General features: G+C 40.0%; 1 protein-coding gene across 1 annotated transcript; it reads right to left on the bottom strand.

The window, feature by feature from the left end:
• Nucleotides 1-15,237, bottom strand: LOC119888210 (shootin-1-like). The gene is given in 15 exon segments (XM_038698683.1): nt 1-3,176; nt 3,390-3,693; nt 5,785-5,914; nt 6,483-6,545; nt 6,972-6,986; nt 8,033-8,136; nt 9,235-9,305; nt 9,907-10,084; nt 12,415-12,568; nt 12,859-12,889; nt 12,891-12,914; nt 12,916-13,001; nt 14,192-14,286; nt 14,899-14,977; nt 15,145-15,237. Coding segments are annotated over 15 exon segments (1,563 nt in total). The 3' UTR covers nt 1-3,040.
• Between the last annotated feature and the right edge of the window lie 240 nt (nt 15,238-15,477).

Here is a 15,477-nt window from a genome sequence, read left to right as displayed (position 1 = left end):
AATTTATTTCAAGTGATGCTAAAATGAAAATTCATGTTTTAAAAAACTCTTTAACACTCCATTTATATCCCAAACACACACAATATCTATAGTCACCCAATCTCCGTCAGATTCGGTAAATCCCCTTGTTAAGCCACTTGGTTAACAACTATGCAATAAGTACAAGGACCCAAAACATAACCCAGCTGCAGGCCACTGCCCGGAGGCCTGTGCGAGGCCTCGATATGCATACAATTCAGGCCTGTGGCAGCTGAACAGCTCCGGAGGGTTATTTTATGTGCAGACTAACAGTTTCTTTACTCCTTAACATCTGGTCCTTTGCATTAGAATAAAATACACGTAATGGACAGAAGAAAATGCAATTTTAAATGTGATTCTGTGTTTTAAGAAAGAATGAGAAGGTGTGAAAGCACCATCCAAATGTGCCTTATGTAATTGCATACTCTTCAAAATTGTTCTTAAGGTTGCATCACGTGTCAGGAAAGCTATATATAGACTTTAGGTCCTACAAAATCAAAGTCAAGGAACGCACGGTGAAATGTGAAGGTGGACGTGTTGACCGAGCACAGAAACAATAAGGGCGTCTCAGAATATGTGCATACAGGACTCTGGACTCAGTGCTGATACAGTGGAGGAAGGCGTGTGGAAGACATCTTAATCCGGTGACAGTATCTCATTAGGATTCACACGACAAAATGTAATTCAGGACATATAGGTTTAGAGGCAGGTGTCTGTGGAGAGGTAGACAAAGTACACAAGCACCTCATTCCTCCAAAGATGTTCTCATCCTTTGCTTATTTACCCACTAAAAATGGCTTTCTATTTGTTCGTCCCAAACATTTTACTGTTGACACCTGCAAAGTTAGTTTGGTGAAACGTTGTCCCATGAAACCTGAGAATATTTCTGTTAGATGTGATTTAGTTGGAACTTTGCTACTTACTTTGCTGCTGTTGTTGTTGTTGTTATTGTTGCTCTGATCCTGAAATATCACATTTATTTTCCACATCTGTCTGATTTCCACCTCACACCCTCACAAGCCTTACGACACACCGATAGTCAACACGCTGAAACCTGGACAGGAGCCTCAGTAGCAAAAGAGGAAGAAGGGATAAGAACCTTTCCACATTCAAAGCTTTCTGCACCATTTTTTAAACCCTGGTTGTAAAAATTGTTTCTGGGTGTTTTCACTCAGCATCTCTCCATTTAGACTCAGGAAGAGGTTGGACTAAACAGCGAGAGTTCATGAATGACATACTCTAAATACCTGGATACTATAGCCAGGGATGCACAATTAGAGCCTGAAGGTTCATTCTTGACATTAGAAAACATATCCATTACAGATTAACAGTAATCTAGAGCTCTCAGCCACATCTCTTGGTCTTCATCAGTGGATGCAGTTTGCTCGGGAATTCAAGTTCAAGAAGTCATACGTTTTTTTGTCAGTGAATCTAATAATAATCAAAATTAAGGCTGGGACCACTTATTGATACAGCGACAACTGAACTGCACAGAAGAGATAATTTGTTGTGTGTTTTTGTCCCACTTGCGATGAGGGCTAAGGAGTTGTGATTGTAATGAAATTTGTCATTCTTCTAACGACGCCATCAGGCCAAAATTTCTACTTTTACACATAACTTAGTACAGTCTAATTGTCAGACAGCCTTAAAATTAACCAATTAAATACCTGCTCCCCAGAGAATTAACCCATTTGACCTTAAATAACACTGTGGATCAGGATAAACTTTACATTTTTAGGAATAGTTAAGTCATCACTGTTTGTACCATCCAGTAGTTTGGTTTGCTGGGTATAAGAACATTGCACGTGTTTAGAATTTTTCTGCATGATTAATGTTAATCCAAGTACTACAATGACAAAACACGTATGCTTTAAAATTATCCAATGGCAAAAAATATTCAAGTATTAATCAACTTGTTTGTTTCAATTTAGTAGATCTCAAAAAACTGTTTTTGTCCCAGCCATAATTGTGAATATCCATTTTTCAACAACATGCCTTAAAACCATTAAATATGTACCATTATATCCACTGACTGATGAAGCTAACAAAAGCATATTATTATATATTAACCAATTGTGCATCCCCCTCTACAACTGGGAGTAAAGAAGAAGGGGGTTAGAGGAGAAGCAGAGGAAGCTGGAGAGCTGGATTCTAAACAGTACAGTGCATTCCTTCTGATGACACAAAGTGATATTGAACATATCGAACTTTGTGCATCAAATGGAGGAAAACATCAACCTAAAGCTTTACAGTCATTGTATAAGTTGAAGTGTTTGAAGAAAACTGAGGTTCTGTGCAAAAACAGTGCAGCTTCCCTCGTACAGTTCAGTCAGTCCCTCCTCCAGGATCCACAAGTCTGTATTCAGAAAACCTTCAAAGAAAACAATTGACGTACAGCAGATTGATAAATGCTCTGGTTATTAATTAATATGAGCCATTATAAAAGCCCCTACCGACTGCTCTGTCGCCTTGTTTTTGTTTCTGTGATTGATTATTCAAGAATAATAGTTTGAATCTCTCAACTGCTGACAAGTGACAGATACAGTTTGTTTGAGGGGGCTTCTACAATGGCTGGACAGATTAGGGTGCGTTCACACCAAGCATGTTCTGAACAGTTTATCTGCAGCATGTCCAACCTCATGTTACTTTTGTGAGAACAATGACATCCTTCAGCTTTCTCGACATGTGAAAAATCTACAGGAAATGGAATAAAAAATGCTCAGACCAAAAATCTGTTCAATAAATGAGCTACGTTAGTCATGTGACTTTTCTTGTTTTTTCTTTTTTTTGTCAGACTCCGGTTAGTTTTTAAACGGTTAATGTAAATCTGAAAAACACAACAAATATAAAATTACAATAAAGTTTTCCATTCCGGTTCTGACCCAATAAACAAAAGGCAAATGTGTGATCGCACCCTAAACTTTCTGATGTGAGAGTAATTATCGATGACATCACTCTCACATCAGCCAATAAATGCATGGATCAGATTACAGAAACAAGCCCGGGATCCTCCGAGGCCATCCTAGCACTCAGCATCGGTGCTGCCGTTGACCGGGCCGGCGCAGGCAGCGGCGTCTGTGTCCTCACCAGGTTCGGCGTGTTCGACTCCGTTTGACTCGACATACTTCTCCGTCGCAGTTTTATCGTCCTCCCCGACACTGTGGAGCAGGGACAAAAAGATGGTAAAGGTCAGAGGTTCACAACAACTGAGTTATGATACCAAATTGTTTGTAGCTATGAGCAAAGTACTGTTTATCATTAGTTAATTAAAAAAGGAGTGATCAATAGATAGTGAAAGTGATCATTAGTTGGATCCCTAGACTTGAGTCAGCTTAGCCCCCCTGATGCTGTTTATATTTCAGATGCTCCACCTGTTGGTGCAGCCGTTGCCGACCGGAGACTCTGCTGTTTCTTTCTCAGACAGAGAGCTGCAAGACCTCCTCTCCTGCCAGGAGCCCACTCTGGGCTCTTTGCCTGTGTCCGAGCTCTTCCTCCTGGCCACGACGGGCCCCGGTCCTGACCCCCGTCTCTCTGAGCTAACCCTGGGACCCGCAGAGTCGGAGGGTGTGCTCAGCCCCCCCGGCCCCTCTGGATCCTTGCCCGAGTCGCTGCTGGTGCGCCTCCCATTCAGGCTGTCTGAGGAGGAGACGTGGCTCATCTGGCCCTCTCGCTCATCTGGTGAGGAAAAAGAAAATAAATCATAAATGATATTGTTTTTTCAGAAAAACCTGTTTGTAGGTGTCAAACGTGACAGCTGCAGAACAGTTACTTAACTCATCTGTCATATCTGTGAGGTTTTCGGTGAAACTGACGGCAACAGCCTCAACTAATAAACAACACAGGCAACGATTGATAAAGAGCAACCACAAAGATCAACTCAAAGTAACTTTTACTTAGACTTTATTCAAATCAAACCATGTCACTAAGCTTTCTGACTTCAAGGGTCAACTCCTAGACTGTGAATAGTTCACTAAAGTGTCATGTCCAATGAATAACTGGCAACTAATCAGAGAACTTTGTACAGCCTCATTTCCCATTAGGAAGAATGGGACATGGCAAAAACTGGTGCTCAAATGTTGCTTGGATCACCGTAACAACTTGCAATGAGGGGCTACAACCGAGTGTGATATGTCATTTTGTTCCATTACTAGAGAAAAGTTGTTTTATACGTGCACCTTTCCTAGATTAAGTACTGTGTTGTGCTTCCTGTGTGGACTTAATGTTGATCTTTCCAGTCCAGCACATGTTCAACCTTATTGGAAGTGTATTCAGCAGTAGTGCAACCTATATTGGGAAAATCTAGCTCCTCAACACGTAAATATTTGCTGAGACGCTTCACAGCACTTTGGCTTCTAATGGATGTGTTGTGTTTTAGCCCGTTAAAGAGTGACGAGGGGTCAGGAGGAGGACAGGAAGCACTCCTAATGTAACGTGCTACATTTGCTCTATTTTAGGTCATTCACTTTACAATGTTCCTCGTTGTGTTATTGTGTTTTCCTCACCTTGTTTTCTTCTTCTTTTGAATATTTTGCTTTACGAATAGAGTTTACAACATCCATCTTCCAAATCTTCCATGCCCCCCTTCCTCCTCCTGCTCTAACTGCATTTGCTGATACAATCAGAAACCAGTTTGACTCTTCTTTACTTCAATGATTTGAAAGGAAAGAAAACAAAAGCAAATGTTTTTGAGCTCTAACCAGCTTTCCTCCACACCGGAGTCATTGATGTATTGAATCTAAATAATTTGCACATTTGAAAAATCAAGAAGGTGTGATTAATTCTGCCAGATGAGGCCAATCAATCATGGAAAAGCAGATAACTCCATACCAGCAATAATCTGACCTCGTTACAAAATGTGTGTTCATTGTGTGGTGCAGTGCCCCCCCTACTGGACACACCCAGACATAGCAGCTCAGACAGGTTCTCCCCCAACAGCATGAAATCGTTCTGAGATGGATCCCCTGACCTCTGCTACGTTAACACCGCTTGTTCTAAAAATTGACTGACGCAGCAACGGGATAATTAGCAGCTCAACCTCATCTGAACGTGCAGACACGGAGCTCAGTGCGCTGGCTTCATCTCTGGGTTCACTTCTTCACACAGGCAGCTTTCAGTTTGCTTTATACCATCTTTTCCCTCTTTATCATTGTTGAATGTTTTCTTCTGCAAAGCTGTTCAGGAAATTTTTTCTTAACAAACTTGTAAAAGGTTCTATTAAAAGTGTATTTAAGGTCATAAATGGGTTTAATGGTTTGACGTGTTTTCCACAAAAAAAGTTCAACTTAATGCTCAGCTGAGCAGTGGTGCAAAGCAACTAAGTACATTTACTCAAGGACAGTACTTCAGTGCAATTTTGAGATACTTGTACTATAAAATTTGTTGTAATTCAACATACTACAAAACTGAAGTATTGTGTACATATTTATACATCAGGAATAGTGATCTAATAACATGACACTGACTTTTACTTTTGATACTTTAAAGTATATTTTGTTGCAAATACTTTCATACTTTTACTTAAGTAACATTTTAAATGTCAGACCTTTGACCCAAGACACACTGTATATTATATAAAAAGTTTAACATAACAAATAAAGTTTATGTATAGAAGGCCTAATTGCAAGATAAGTCAGTAACAACAAACAATGCAAACTTTGCAGAGAGGAAAATTGGTGATACAGCAGTTAGGGAAAAAATCCCTTGTTTGAGTTTCCCTGAAAAGTACACAAGAAATCAACACTGCTCAGCATCCTCAGGTGTGTTTACCTCCGGAGCCAGCTTCTCCCGCCTTGTTGCGTCGACGTCTCAGGATGACCTCCAGCTCGCTGTCCTTCTTCCCAGGTGGTGACGGCCCCGACTCCTGAGACCCTCGGCTGGGACTCCGCTTCACCGTCTCCTGAAGGCAAAAACAACCATCACTGCAGCTTATCTTATACACATATTGACATATTGTATCAATGAAATCAATACGTTTTGCTCCGTTTAATGTAATTTCTATATGTCAGTTTCATCAAAAAGATTTTGATTTTTGACTTACAGATTTTAAAATCTGCATTTGAAGTCTTTCTCGACTGATAATATAAAATTAAATTAAAATAAATAGGTTTATATGTATGCCATGTCTACCAACATCACTGATTAACTAACTACCACTAACTAACTTGAGTTACAACAACCACAACCTTTTTTCTGCACAACCAGAAAATTATATAACCAAAATAAAATGGTTTCTGTTCTTGAACCGTTTTGATTAAAATCATGATCTCTGAAAGGTAACAGTGTAGAGTTTACTGTCTGAAAGTGTGCTTTATATCTAGTCCTGTAGTCGCAGAGATGTTGGAATCTTAAAACCGTTTACCGTAAAATTGTGAGGATTTGTGCCTTCATGCGATATAGAGTTTGTCAAGATTGAGTAAGCAGCTGTTTTGACAGTCAAACCATAACTGGTAAAAAGCCATTTTTACCAGGATGCCTTTCAGTTCCTCCATGGCGCTCTCCTGCGGTTTCTCCTCACAGATTGGAGGTGGCTGGGGAAAAAAACACACAAATATTCCTTTCTGATTTTTTTTCTTGAAAGCCAAGAGTGCATGAGAGCATGGCACAAGTGCTGCATTTCATAAACACCGAAAAATTTGAATTTCTGGAGACTCACTTTGTCTTGCTGACTGAATTGAGTGAAACCCTGCTACACTGGTGTTGCAAGGCTTCATAATTAGTAAGCTTCTGGTAGGAGAAGAACAATAACCCAACAAGCACACAGTGCCCAGCCCATGAAGTGATTTGAAATGGAAGTAAAAGTGAAGTGTGTTTAACTGATTAAAACTAGAGTCGGTAGAGTGTCTGTGTGTGTGTGTTGGGTTATAGTGAGGTCAGAGGGAGGCAAACGTCTTTTTCTCCCATAGAGCGACAGCAACTTCACATCACAAGATTGATGCAAACATCAATATACTCACTTTTACTGCTACTCTCTGTGGCATCACAAAGGAGGAACATGGAGAGGAAAGAGAAAAGAGCAATCAGCCAGAGTGCATTCAGACTACATCAAACATGGAGCCAAAGGAGCTGAAAGTGTTTACTGACGTTGATGAAAAGAGGAGAAGAATTTCAGTAAAACATGGTTTCCTTCCACAGTGATCAAGCAGGAATATTGTTTCACCTGCTTTGATGTTCGTTTGAAGTGAAGATTGATTTGATGATCATTATAAGGTCACAGGAATATTTTAGTTCTTCTGCTGTCAGTGAGCTGTGACCTTTGACCCTTGACTTCCTTACTATAGTTGGATACAGTATCAAAATGAATGAGGACTTCAGGGCGAAGGGACTTAATTTGAAAATGTTTGTGGGCAAAAAAAAAAAATTGAGATTTTTTCATTGAATCGCAAGGAAAAATGTTTCGGATTTGTTTGTACTTTTATTACTTTGCATCAGTCAAATGTACGTATGTCAGTCATACAGCCTGCTTTTGAGGCACATACTCATCCTTGAGAGTTTTTAAAAACCTGATTTGTGGGTTTAACAGAAACACATACCATAATCAAACATTTTTCACAATTGCATATTAAAAATTGATGACAGCTGAAAAATGAACTTGTCGATGCTCTCTGGTAGACAAAATATCTAGCTGTGGCACAGCCAATGAACGGGAAAGTTCATTCTTGAGCTTGGGATCAGTATGTGCGACAAAATAATAATTACTCAAAGTTCACTTACTGTGGACTGCATTGTCTTATTTATCACTGGCTGACAAACATGCAGACGCTTAAACAGTATATCTGCAATAAGACAAGATGATATTGTAAGAAGTGCCCAGCCGATTCAGTGCTTTGGGATGCAAAGTTTAGATCAATCTTTCTTTTTTAAATTCAGAAACCTTTTAGATTAGTTTCAAACTTGAGATGATCAGAAAATACCTAAATATAAAATACTGATCATTAAAAAAACATGTAGCAAAGGAAAGTCACACAAACGACGAATATCCTTTATAAATGTCTCCGTCTGCCCGTCTTGTCCTCACCTTAGTCTCCTGACTCTTGACAGGTCGCAGGACGACGCCATGTTTGATCCTTTCCATCATTTCATTGACTGCTTTCACCTTCACGTCGTCCACACCCTCAGCAGCTACAGAGAGAGAGAGAAAACATGAAGTGCAAACACAGTAAGAATTCCAAGTTCCTTCTATGTTTAGGTGATATGACAGTGCTTACAATGAGATAATAGAGATTTGTTTCTAACAGAGGTTGCTATAAGTTGCTTTAAGTAGCTCTGGTTATTTTAGGCCATTGTAGGCAAGTTAGCAAATCAGAAGCAGGCCTGTTTCACCAAGTACTTTAAATCAATGTGATGAAGTATCTTGAATCTTTTCAGGTATTTATTTACAGGATTAACAAAAAAAAACAACATTCCCATCTGGTTATTTTATCTATTAACCATTTTAATTTCTGTAAAATATCACAATATGTATCACTATCATAATTATATACCATTTTTATTTGATCCATACCGGTCACTGCTATCTAACTAACTAATCACTATAGACAGATATCAGCACATGAATGCAGGATCTGTAGGCAAGGGACAAGATTTTGGTATCGGAAGTGTTCGGGTTTCCGTTGTAATCCGAGGAGTATTGACCAATCACGTTTGAGTGGGCATTGGATGCAAGGGTGGTGATGGTGCAGTGAATAAGACACATATCTTTGGTGTGAGAGACACAGGTTCAATTCCCCACTGTGACACATCCACCAATGTGTCCCTGAGCAAGACACTTAACCCCTTGTTGCTCCAGAGGCGTAAGACCTCTGACATATACAGCAATTGTAAGTCGATTTGGATAAAAGCATCAGCAAAATGAGTAAATGTGATGCAGCTAAATGGGTCTCTGCGTGGAACAAAAGAGACGAAACACATCTGATATTTAGCTTCTTGGAACCCTAACGATTAGCTTTTCGCTTATTTATTTTTTATTTATCTGCATTCAAATTGTCATCAGACAATAGCTGATGGCTTCTGAGATTGCTGTTCAGACTGGATACAATTAGCGCCGGACAGAAGAGGAAGTCTTGACCCGGATATCTGGATAATATCAGATCCTGTCCAATGGCTTCACCAAAAGCCCGAATCATTAGCTGTTTCCCAAGAAGCTAAATTTACAATAGTTAAAGGGTACTGTACTACATGTGACAACATATAAATATAAAAAGGTGTGGTAAAACTCACCTGGAGGCTGCTCTGCCTTCACGGACGCTTTAGAGCCTTTTGAAGATTTCCTCATGATGGCTATCAGAGAGCTGAGAGAGCGAGAGACAAGAAACATAAATGGTCTGAAACGTTTTTCATTTCAATTGTCCCTTCAGTGCATTAATGCTGCTTTCAAGCTACTGTACGTCACTTCCTTTATTACAGAGTAGGTGCTCTTCTGTGTCTCTCAAAGCACTTTGCTAATCTGATTATCAGAAGGTGCCTTTATTTTTCACTCTTGTCGGTTTGTCATCTGTTTCCAAAACTACTATCACTATCAATCAATCAACGTTGTTGTAAGTTTTGAGGACACTATACAGTGGATTTGTTTCACACTCAGAATTCAGACACTCAATTAAAATATCCCGCACATACATACTGTATATAGTAACTGGAGAATGATTTCAGACACAGGGTAGGATTACTTGATTAAACTGCTTCCTGAAACTGTACACAAGGCTCGCATAAATTATCCACTAAATTCACGTTTTGTCACACAGCCTCCTCTTTTTAATTCCCTTTCTAAAAACTGAAACCAGTTTCAGTTTTCCCAGTGCTGTAGCTGATTTAATTTTGTACAGGACCACAGAAACGTCTGTAGATTGCAGTGCGTTATGGAACATGTGTTGGGTTTGCTGTCGCCATCCTCACCTGAGGGGGTTGCATCTCGAGGGGGGAGGTGGAGGAGGCGGTGGAGGGGGGGGAGGAGGGGGAGGAGGAGGCTGCGGGGGGGGGGGGGGGGGGGGGGCAACCCCAGGTTGGGGGGGAGGGGGTCCCGTTCTGGTCGTCATGGCATTGTTTTTCTGGGTCTCCTCCTGGAGCTTGTGGACTGTAGAGAGGAAGAAAAACAATGGAAACAGTCAATAACACACTATACTATTTATCTAGTAGTACTTTTCATCCTTTCTGCTGTAGGAGCTCTGGTGAAGGAAATCCTTTAAACCTCCATGTGAAGACTCTTACCCCACACACTATCTTTGGACACTATGCAACACCAATGAAAGAGGCTTCTGTTTTTATTGTCTCTTTTTAACAGCTCCTGGTTGAAGTCAGTTGGCGGTTTTGGCCCTGACTTCATGTGACCCATTTAAAACGGGACAGATGCCGTGTTGCACGCAGGGAGAAAGTCTGCGTGTTTGCCAGCTTTCCTGCAGCAGATGGGTCAATGGTCTGTGTCGGACACATCCTGCCCACACAATACATATTACAATTTCTGTTAATTTTGAGGTTTTGCTGTTAAGATTCTTTAATTTTTGTTCCAATGTATGTCACTCATAACATGAGACACAGACAACAATAAAGGTGAAATCAGATTGTGGATGTTTAAAGAGTTTAAAAATGGAGTTACACAACCACAGCAACCAAATTCAACACGTGCCACATTTATGTAAATATATTTTGGTGGTTTCATGGTGGTGCATGACTTTTTAATAACTTAACTTAACTAGCTTTTTCCAGCTCTTCCCTGAAGCTATATGAGTTATATGATCAAAGACATGTTTTTTTTAGGAATGCACCATTCCATTAATTTCATTGTTTCCCTAAACTTCAGCTTGACATATTTGACATCTACTTAAATGTGGAAATCTCCACCACCACATTTTAAAATAAAGTCCTGTCAACAATCGCCGATATTTGTGGGCAGATCATTAGTTTGTATAGATGAATCCACAGGAGAGCCAGTGGGGTTAAAGAGATTAAAATAAGACAAAATGAACAAGGGCTGAATCCAAATAGTCGAAGATGCGATGCTTCGAATCTCACAGTCGTAGCTTCGCAGCGAAACGAGGATCGTGCCATTTTGGCGATATGGGGATGCCCAACGTCTGATTTTACATAGAACTACCAGTTTTCCCCAGTAAGTTAATATACAGCCTATTACAATATACATTTCAACATTTAATGCTGTAAATAATAATAATAAACATGTATAAAAGAAAAAAAACTTCCAATAAATGTTTTTAAAGTGCGTGAATAAATCCAAAATTGTAATCCTAACCCTGGGTCGTCAGTGCGTAACACCTGCTGAAGAGACGGAGCCACAGCTTCACCAGTGTTGTGCCGAGTTGTCCCTCACGACACTTTCGGATAATTTATCACCGTTGATGAACCACACAAAGAATATTTTAATGTTTAAATAGCCGGCTACTTGAAATAGACCAGCGAGGAACCACGATGTGCGGGCAGTTGTCGGCAGCACGGCAAAAACTCTGCACAACACCGGTGAATGGCAGTGGCGAGAGAGAGGCGAGAGAGAGAGATGAGAGAGAGAGAGAGAATGGTCAACAATAAGCCTCAGTTTAGCTTTGGCTCGCAATCGCCGTGCAAAAAACACACATGATTCGACTCAGTCGACTACAGGCAGGACTTGCCGATTCTGATTCGACTTTGTAAGTCGGGGACAGCCCTAAAATGAACTAAAGACACTGTGGCAGCTGGATGCCTTTATAGAGACGTTTAAAGCTGAACCACATAACTGAGATCAGACTCGCAGGGTTTAGTCTGATTTTGGTGCAGCTCAATTAGAGCACTCAACTGGGTCAACAACGTGTGTCACCTTGGGGTGTAAAAGTACCAGTGCATGTAATAATTGTGCATGTGTCAGTATACTGTATTAGGGTTCATTGGTTTCAATATGCCAACATCCCTGTTGATTATTGTTTTTTTGTAATGTATAATTTCTTATAACAGATATATATCTAACTATATGTTATCAGTGTCTCTAGTTTAGGATCAATCACAATTATATTGAGTCCATCATTTTCAGTCTCTTATGTCGTTTCTGCGTATCAAAAAGAGAAAAGTGTATTTGTTTTTTCAATTTCCCTTTTTCTTACTTTCTTCTTTTTCTTTTTTAGATTTTTAGTTTCTATTTAACTCATTTAAAACATTTTTAAATTGCTTTTATGTTTTATTTAAAGGACTCTGAATTACCTTGTTGTTGAAATGTGCTATACAAATAAACTTGCCTTGCCTTTGTATTCAGATTAACCCACGTTCAGGCAGATACTTGCCAGCCAATCAGAAACAAGTGTTTCTGTGACTATGCTGTGTACTGGGTGTGTGTATATCTCCTATCTCCTTTCAATTATATGAAGTAACACCCAACTGAGGACCCCTTCCCGTGCCGTATGTGTGTGCGTCTCCACCTCCGCCCACCTCTGTTCTCCAGCTCCTCATTCTTCTTCTCTGCCTTCTCCAATCGTCCGTCCACCTCCTTCTTCTCCACCTCCAGCAGCTCCAGCTGCCTCTGCAGAGCCTCCAGCTGCTTCTTCACACAGCTCTGCTCCAGCTGGGCCTGCAGGCTCTCCACCTACACACAGACACACACACACACATATTGTATGATGTGCTGTACACCATGGCTACACAATTAGGGTGAGTCTATTGTTTATTGATCAACATCTTTGTCCTCTCTCAAAAGGTCACATGACTACTGCATAACCTTAACAAGTAGCATGCAACTTCAGCAGACCTCAATGTGTGAGTGACTGTAAAAGGCTGAAGTGCTACAGAATCTTAATATTTCAGAGTTGTAGCAGAGAAAGACAAGATTTTAATTTTATGATCTTTGGTCAAAGTCTTGAAGTTTCTGGGGTTTACCTTCTGCTGATGCTGCAGACGCTCCTCCCCAGGTTTTGGTGATGGCAGCAACATCCCAGAGCTTTCAGAAGCTGAACGCTGGGCTCAGCACTCTGTAGCAGGAGCATACTCTGCCTGTTGGCCTCCTTCTGCTTCACCAGCATCTGCAGGAGGGAGGAGGAAGAAGAGGAGGAGGAGGAGGATGAGGAGAACAGAAGAAGGGAGACGTGGAAGAGGAGAAGAAGAATGCCAAAACAAAGCAGGGGAGAAGGAGAGGAAGATACAGAGGGAGAGGAGGGAGGAGAATGATGAGAAAGATTTGCATTTTCACTTCCAAAATTCCATCCCAGTTAGTTCATCACATACAGTGTTCCTCGCAGGCTCTTCACTTTTCAGGTCAGTAACCACCAGATTCAGGACAATTCATTAATCAGGCACAAGGTTATTAACACACAACACACACACACAATCAATCACCAACACAGCAATGCAGGTCAGCTTTTATCACTGAGGCTAACAGTAGCATCGTTTCATAGCTTTTAATTCACGGAAAGCAATTAGTTTATCTTCAGACTGGATCACTTCAGAGATTTGAAGCATACCAGTCATAACGTATTCTCAGAAACTCGAAATGTAGATTATGAATACTGTGATAATTATGTTTCTGATACCTCTAATATTTTTCACATGTTCATCACATGAAACAATTAGTTGAAGCGGTGCTTTGTGGCTGATAGAAAACTGAATCTGCCTCTTTCTGCACATAACAACGATAAAAAACCTCCACCACAGATGTCACATTTGAATTGTTTGTCCCTTCAACAGGTAAAATCCACCAATTTTGGTGCAAGCTAGATCCTAAGTCACAAGTATTATTTTTGTGTAGCGGTGCTAAAACAAACAATGTAAGATTCCATCCAACTGACTAAATAAATAATGCAGAGAGGATATCAGCACTGAGTTTGAAGCTGCACTAATCACTATATCTGAACTAGTTTTAATTTAATGCAAAGTGATGTGTTAAGGAATACTTCTAGTAACAAACAAATGCTCTCATCAACAACAAGGAGCTCAGGGGCCGGATGTCTTTCTCAGGAGCAGGTAGAGACCGAACTACAGCTAATAGGAGTGAATATTGAAGTTAGATCAGTCAGGTGGACAGAGGAATGTGATGATAATGTTGATCTGTATGCTGGAGAACTAAATAGCTACTATTTTCGAACATGTAAACCAGTGATACTGTGATGGCAGCATATCTGTCAGCTTGTTTTGATGTCTTTTCTGCCTCCTAGTAGCCAAAAACATATTAATGTAGCTTAAAGGTTCAAACAAGTTGTGTGTTTCTGGATTGTACCTCGTGTGCGTAAGTCTCAGCTTTGACTCTTAGGCTCTGCTCCAAGTCGAGCTGCTCCTTCATCCCATCGTACTCCTGAGCGGCCATCATGGAGACTGCAGAGACAAAGAAAACATCACATAAGCACTCATTTGAATTGACACAACTGATGTTTTTTTTTCAACCTGTCCTTTGTATTCAAGTCTGACAGGACTGTTTGCACATTAACGTGTAGCCTATGTTAACAAGTATGTTCACATGTTAGCATGTTAAAATGACAACTAACATTTTGCAGTTTACCTTGTTAACATCTGTAAATTTATGTTAACATACTAACTTATTTCAAGACTTAATATTCCCATTTTCATTCACAAGGAGATTCATTATTTGTAGTTTTCCTTTCTCCTTTTTTCATTTCTGCGTTCATGAATTAAAGTCAGAAAGCCTCAGGATAAGTGCACATTTCTCACTAAAGTTGAGATCTGAGAGTTGAGAAGTTGAGATTTACAACTCAAGGACGTGTCTCTCATTCGCAATGCATAATTCATGTTCTCTTACATCTTTGCATTTATCGTAATTTAAATTTTAGGACCTTAGCATAAAAATAGAAGAGTTTAACATGCTAAATTAAATGAAGGCTGGTGTTTTAGAATTCATTTTCGTTAAATGATTTGTTGTATCACTGGTTTGAACCTCGGTCACTGTGTTTCTGCTGTGTTGTGACTCACCTTGTGAATCTTTGATTGTTTTTCCTTGTTGCTCAACAGTTTCACGAAGCTCTTTCATCTCTGCCTGATCTTTCTGTGACTGCAAATAGTGAAAGAAAAGTAAGTCAGTAAAATCAGGGATCATAAACAGTCAAAGAAAGTTTTCCTTTCATAGGCTGTCAAACCAATAACATTTTGACTGACAGCGATGACATAAACAACTCCAACAGCAAAGAAGACAGAGGAAGAGGACTTGGTCCTCCTCACCTGTGACGTGAACTCTTCTATCCGTCTCTGCTGTGTGAATCTGACAGACAAAATTCGTTTCTCCTCCAACAAGCTGTTCACTGTCTCCCTCATTCTGACAAAACACAGAAATGAACAGTACAGCATGGTAAAGAGTTTTATTTCTGAATTTCACTGCACAATCAATTAATAGTGACCTTTCATTTACAATTAGAAAGCAAGTTCCCTAAATAGAAAATGTCCATGCATTTTCTGAGGAGCATGAATGCGTTGAGTACATTTGGATATTTCTGATGTTATCTCTAGAAAGACCAAACACATTAGGATTCATCCTCTGAGGAGCATGTACAGTAT

This window comes from Micropterus salmoides, unplaced genomic scaffold, assembly GCF_014851395.1.
Source record: "Micropterus salmoides isolate LMB-PRFRI ecotype aquatic unplaced genomic scaffold, ASM1485139v1 Ms_hic_scaffold_5, whole genome shotgun sequence".
NCBI lineage: Eukaryota > Metazoa > Chordata > Actinopteri > Centrarchiformes > Centrarchidae > Micropterus > Micropterus salmoides.
The sequence above is the reverse complement of the archived record's forward strand: the minus strand, read 5'-3'. Positions and strand labels throughout refer to the sequence as shown.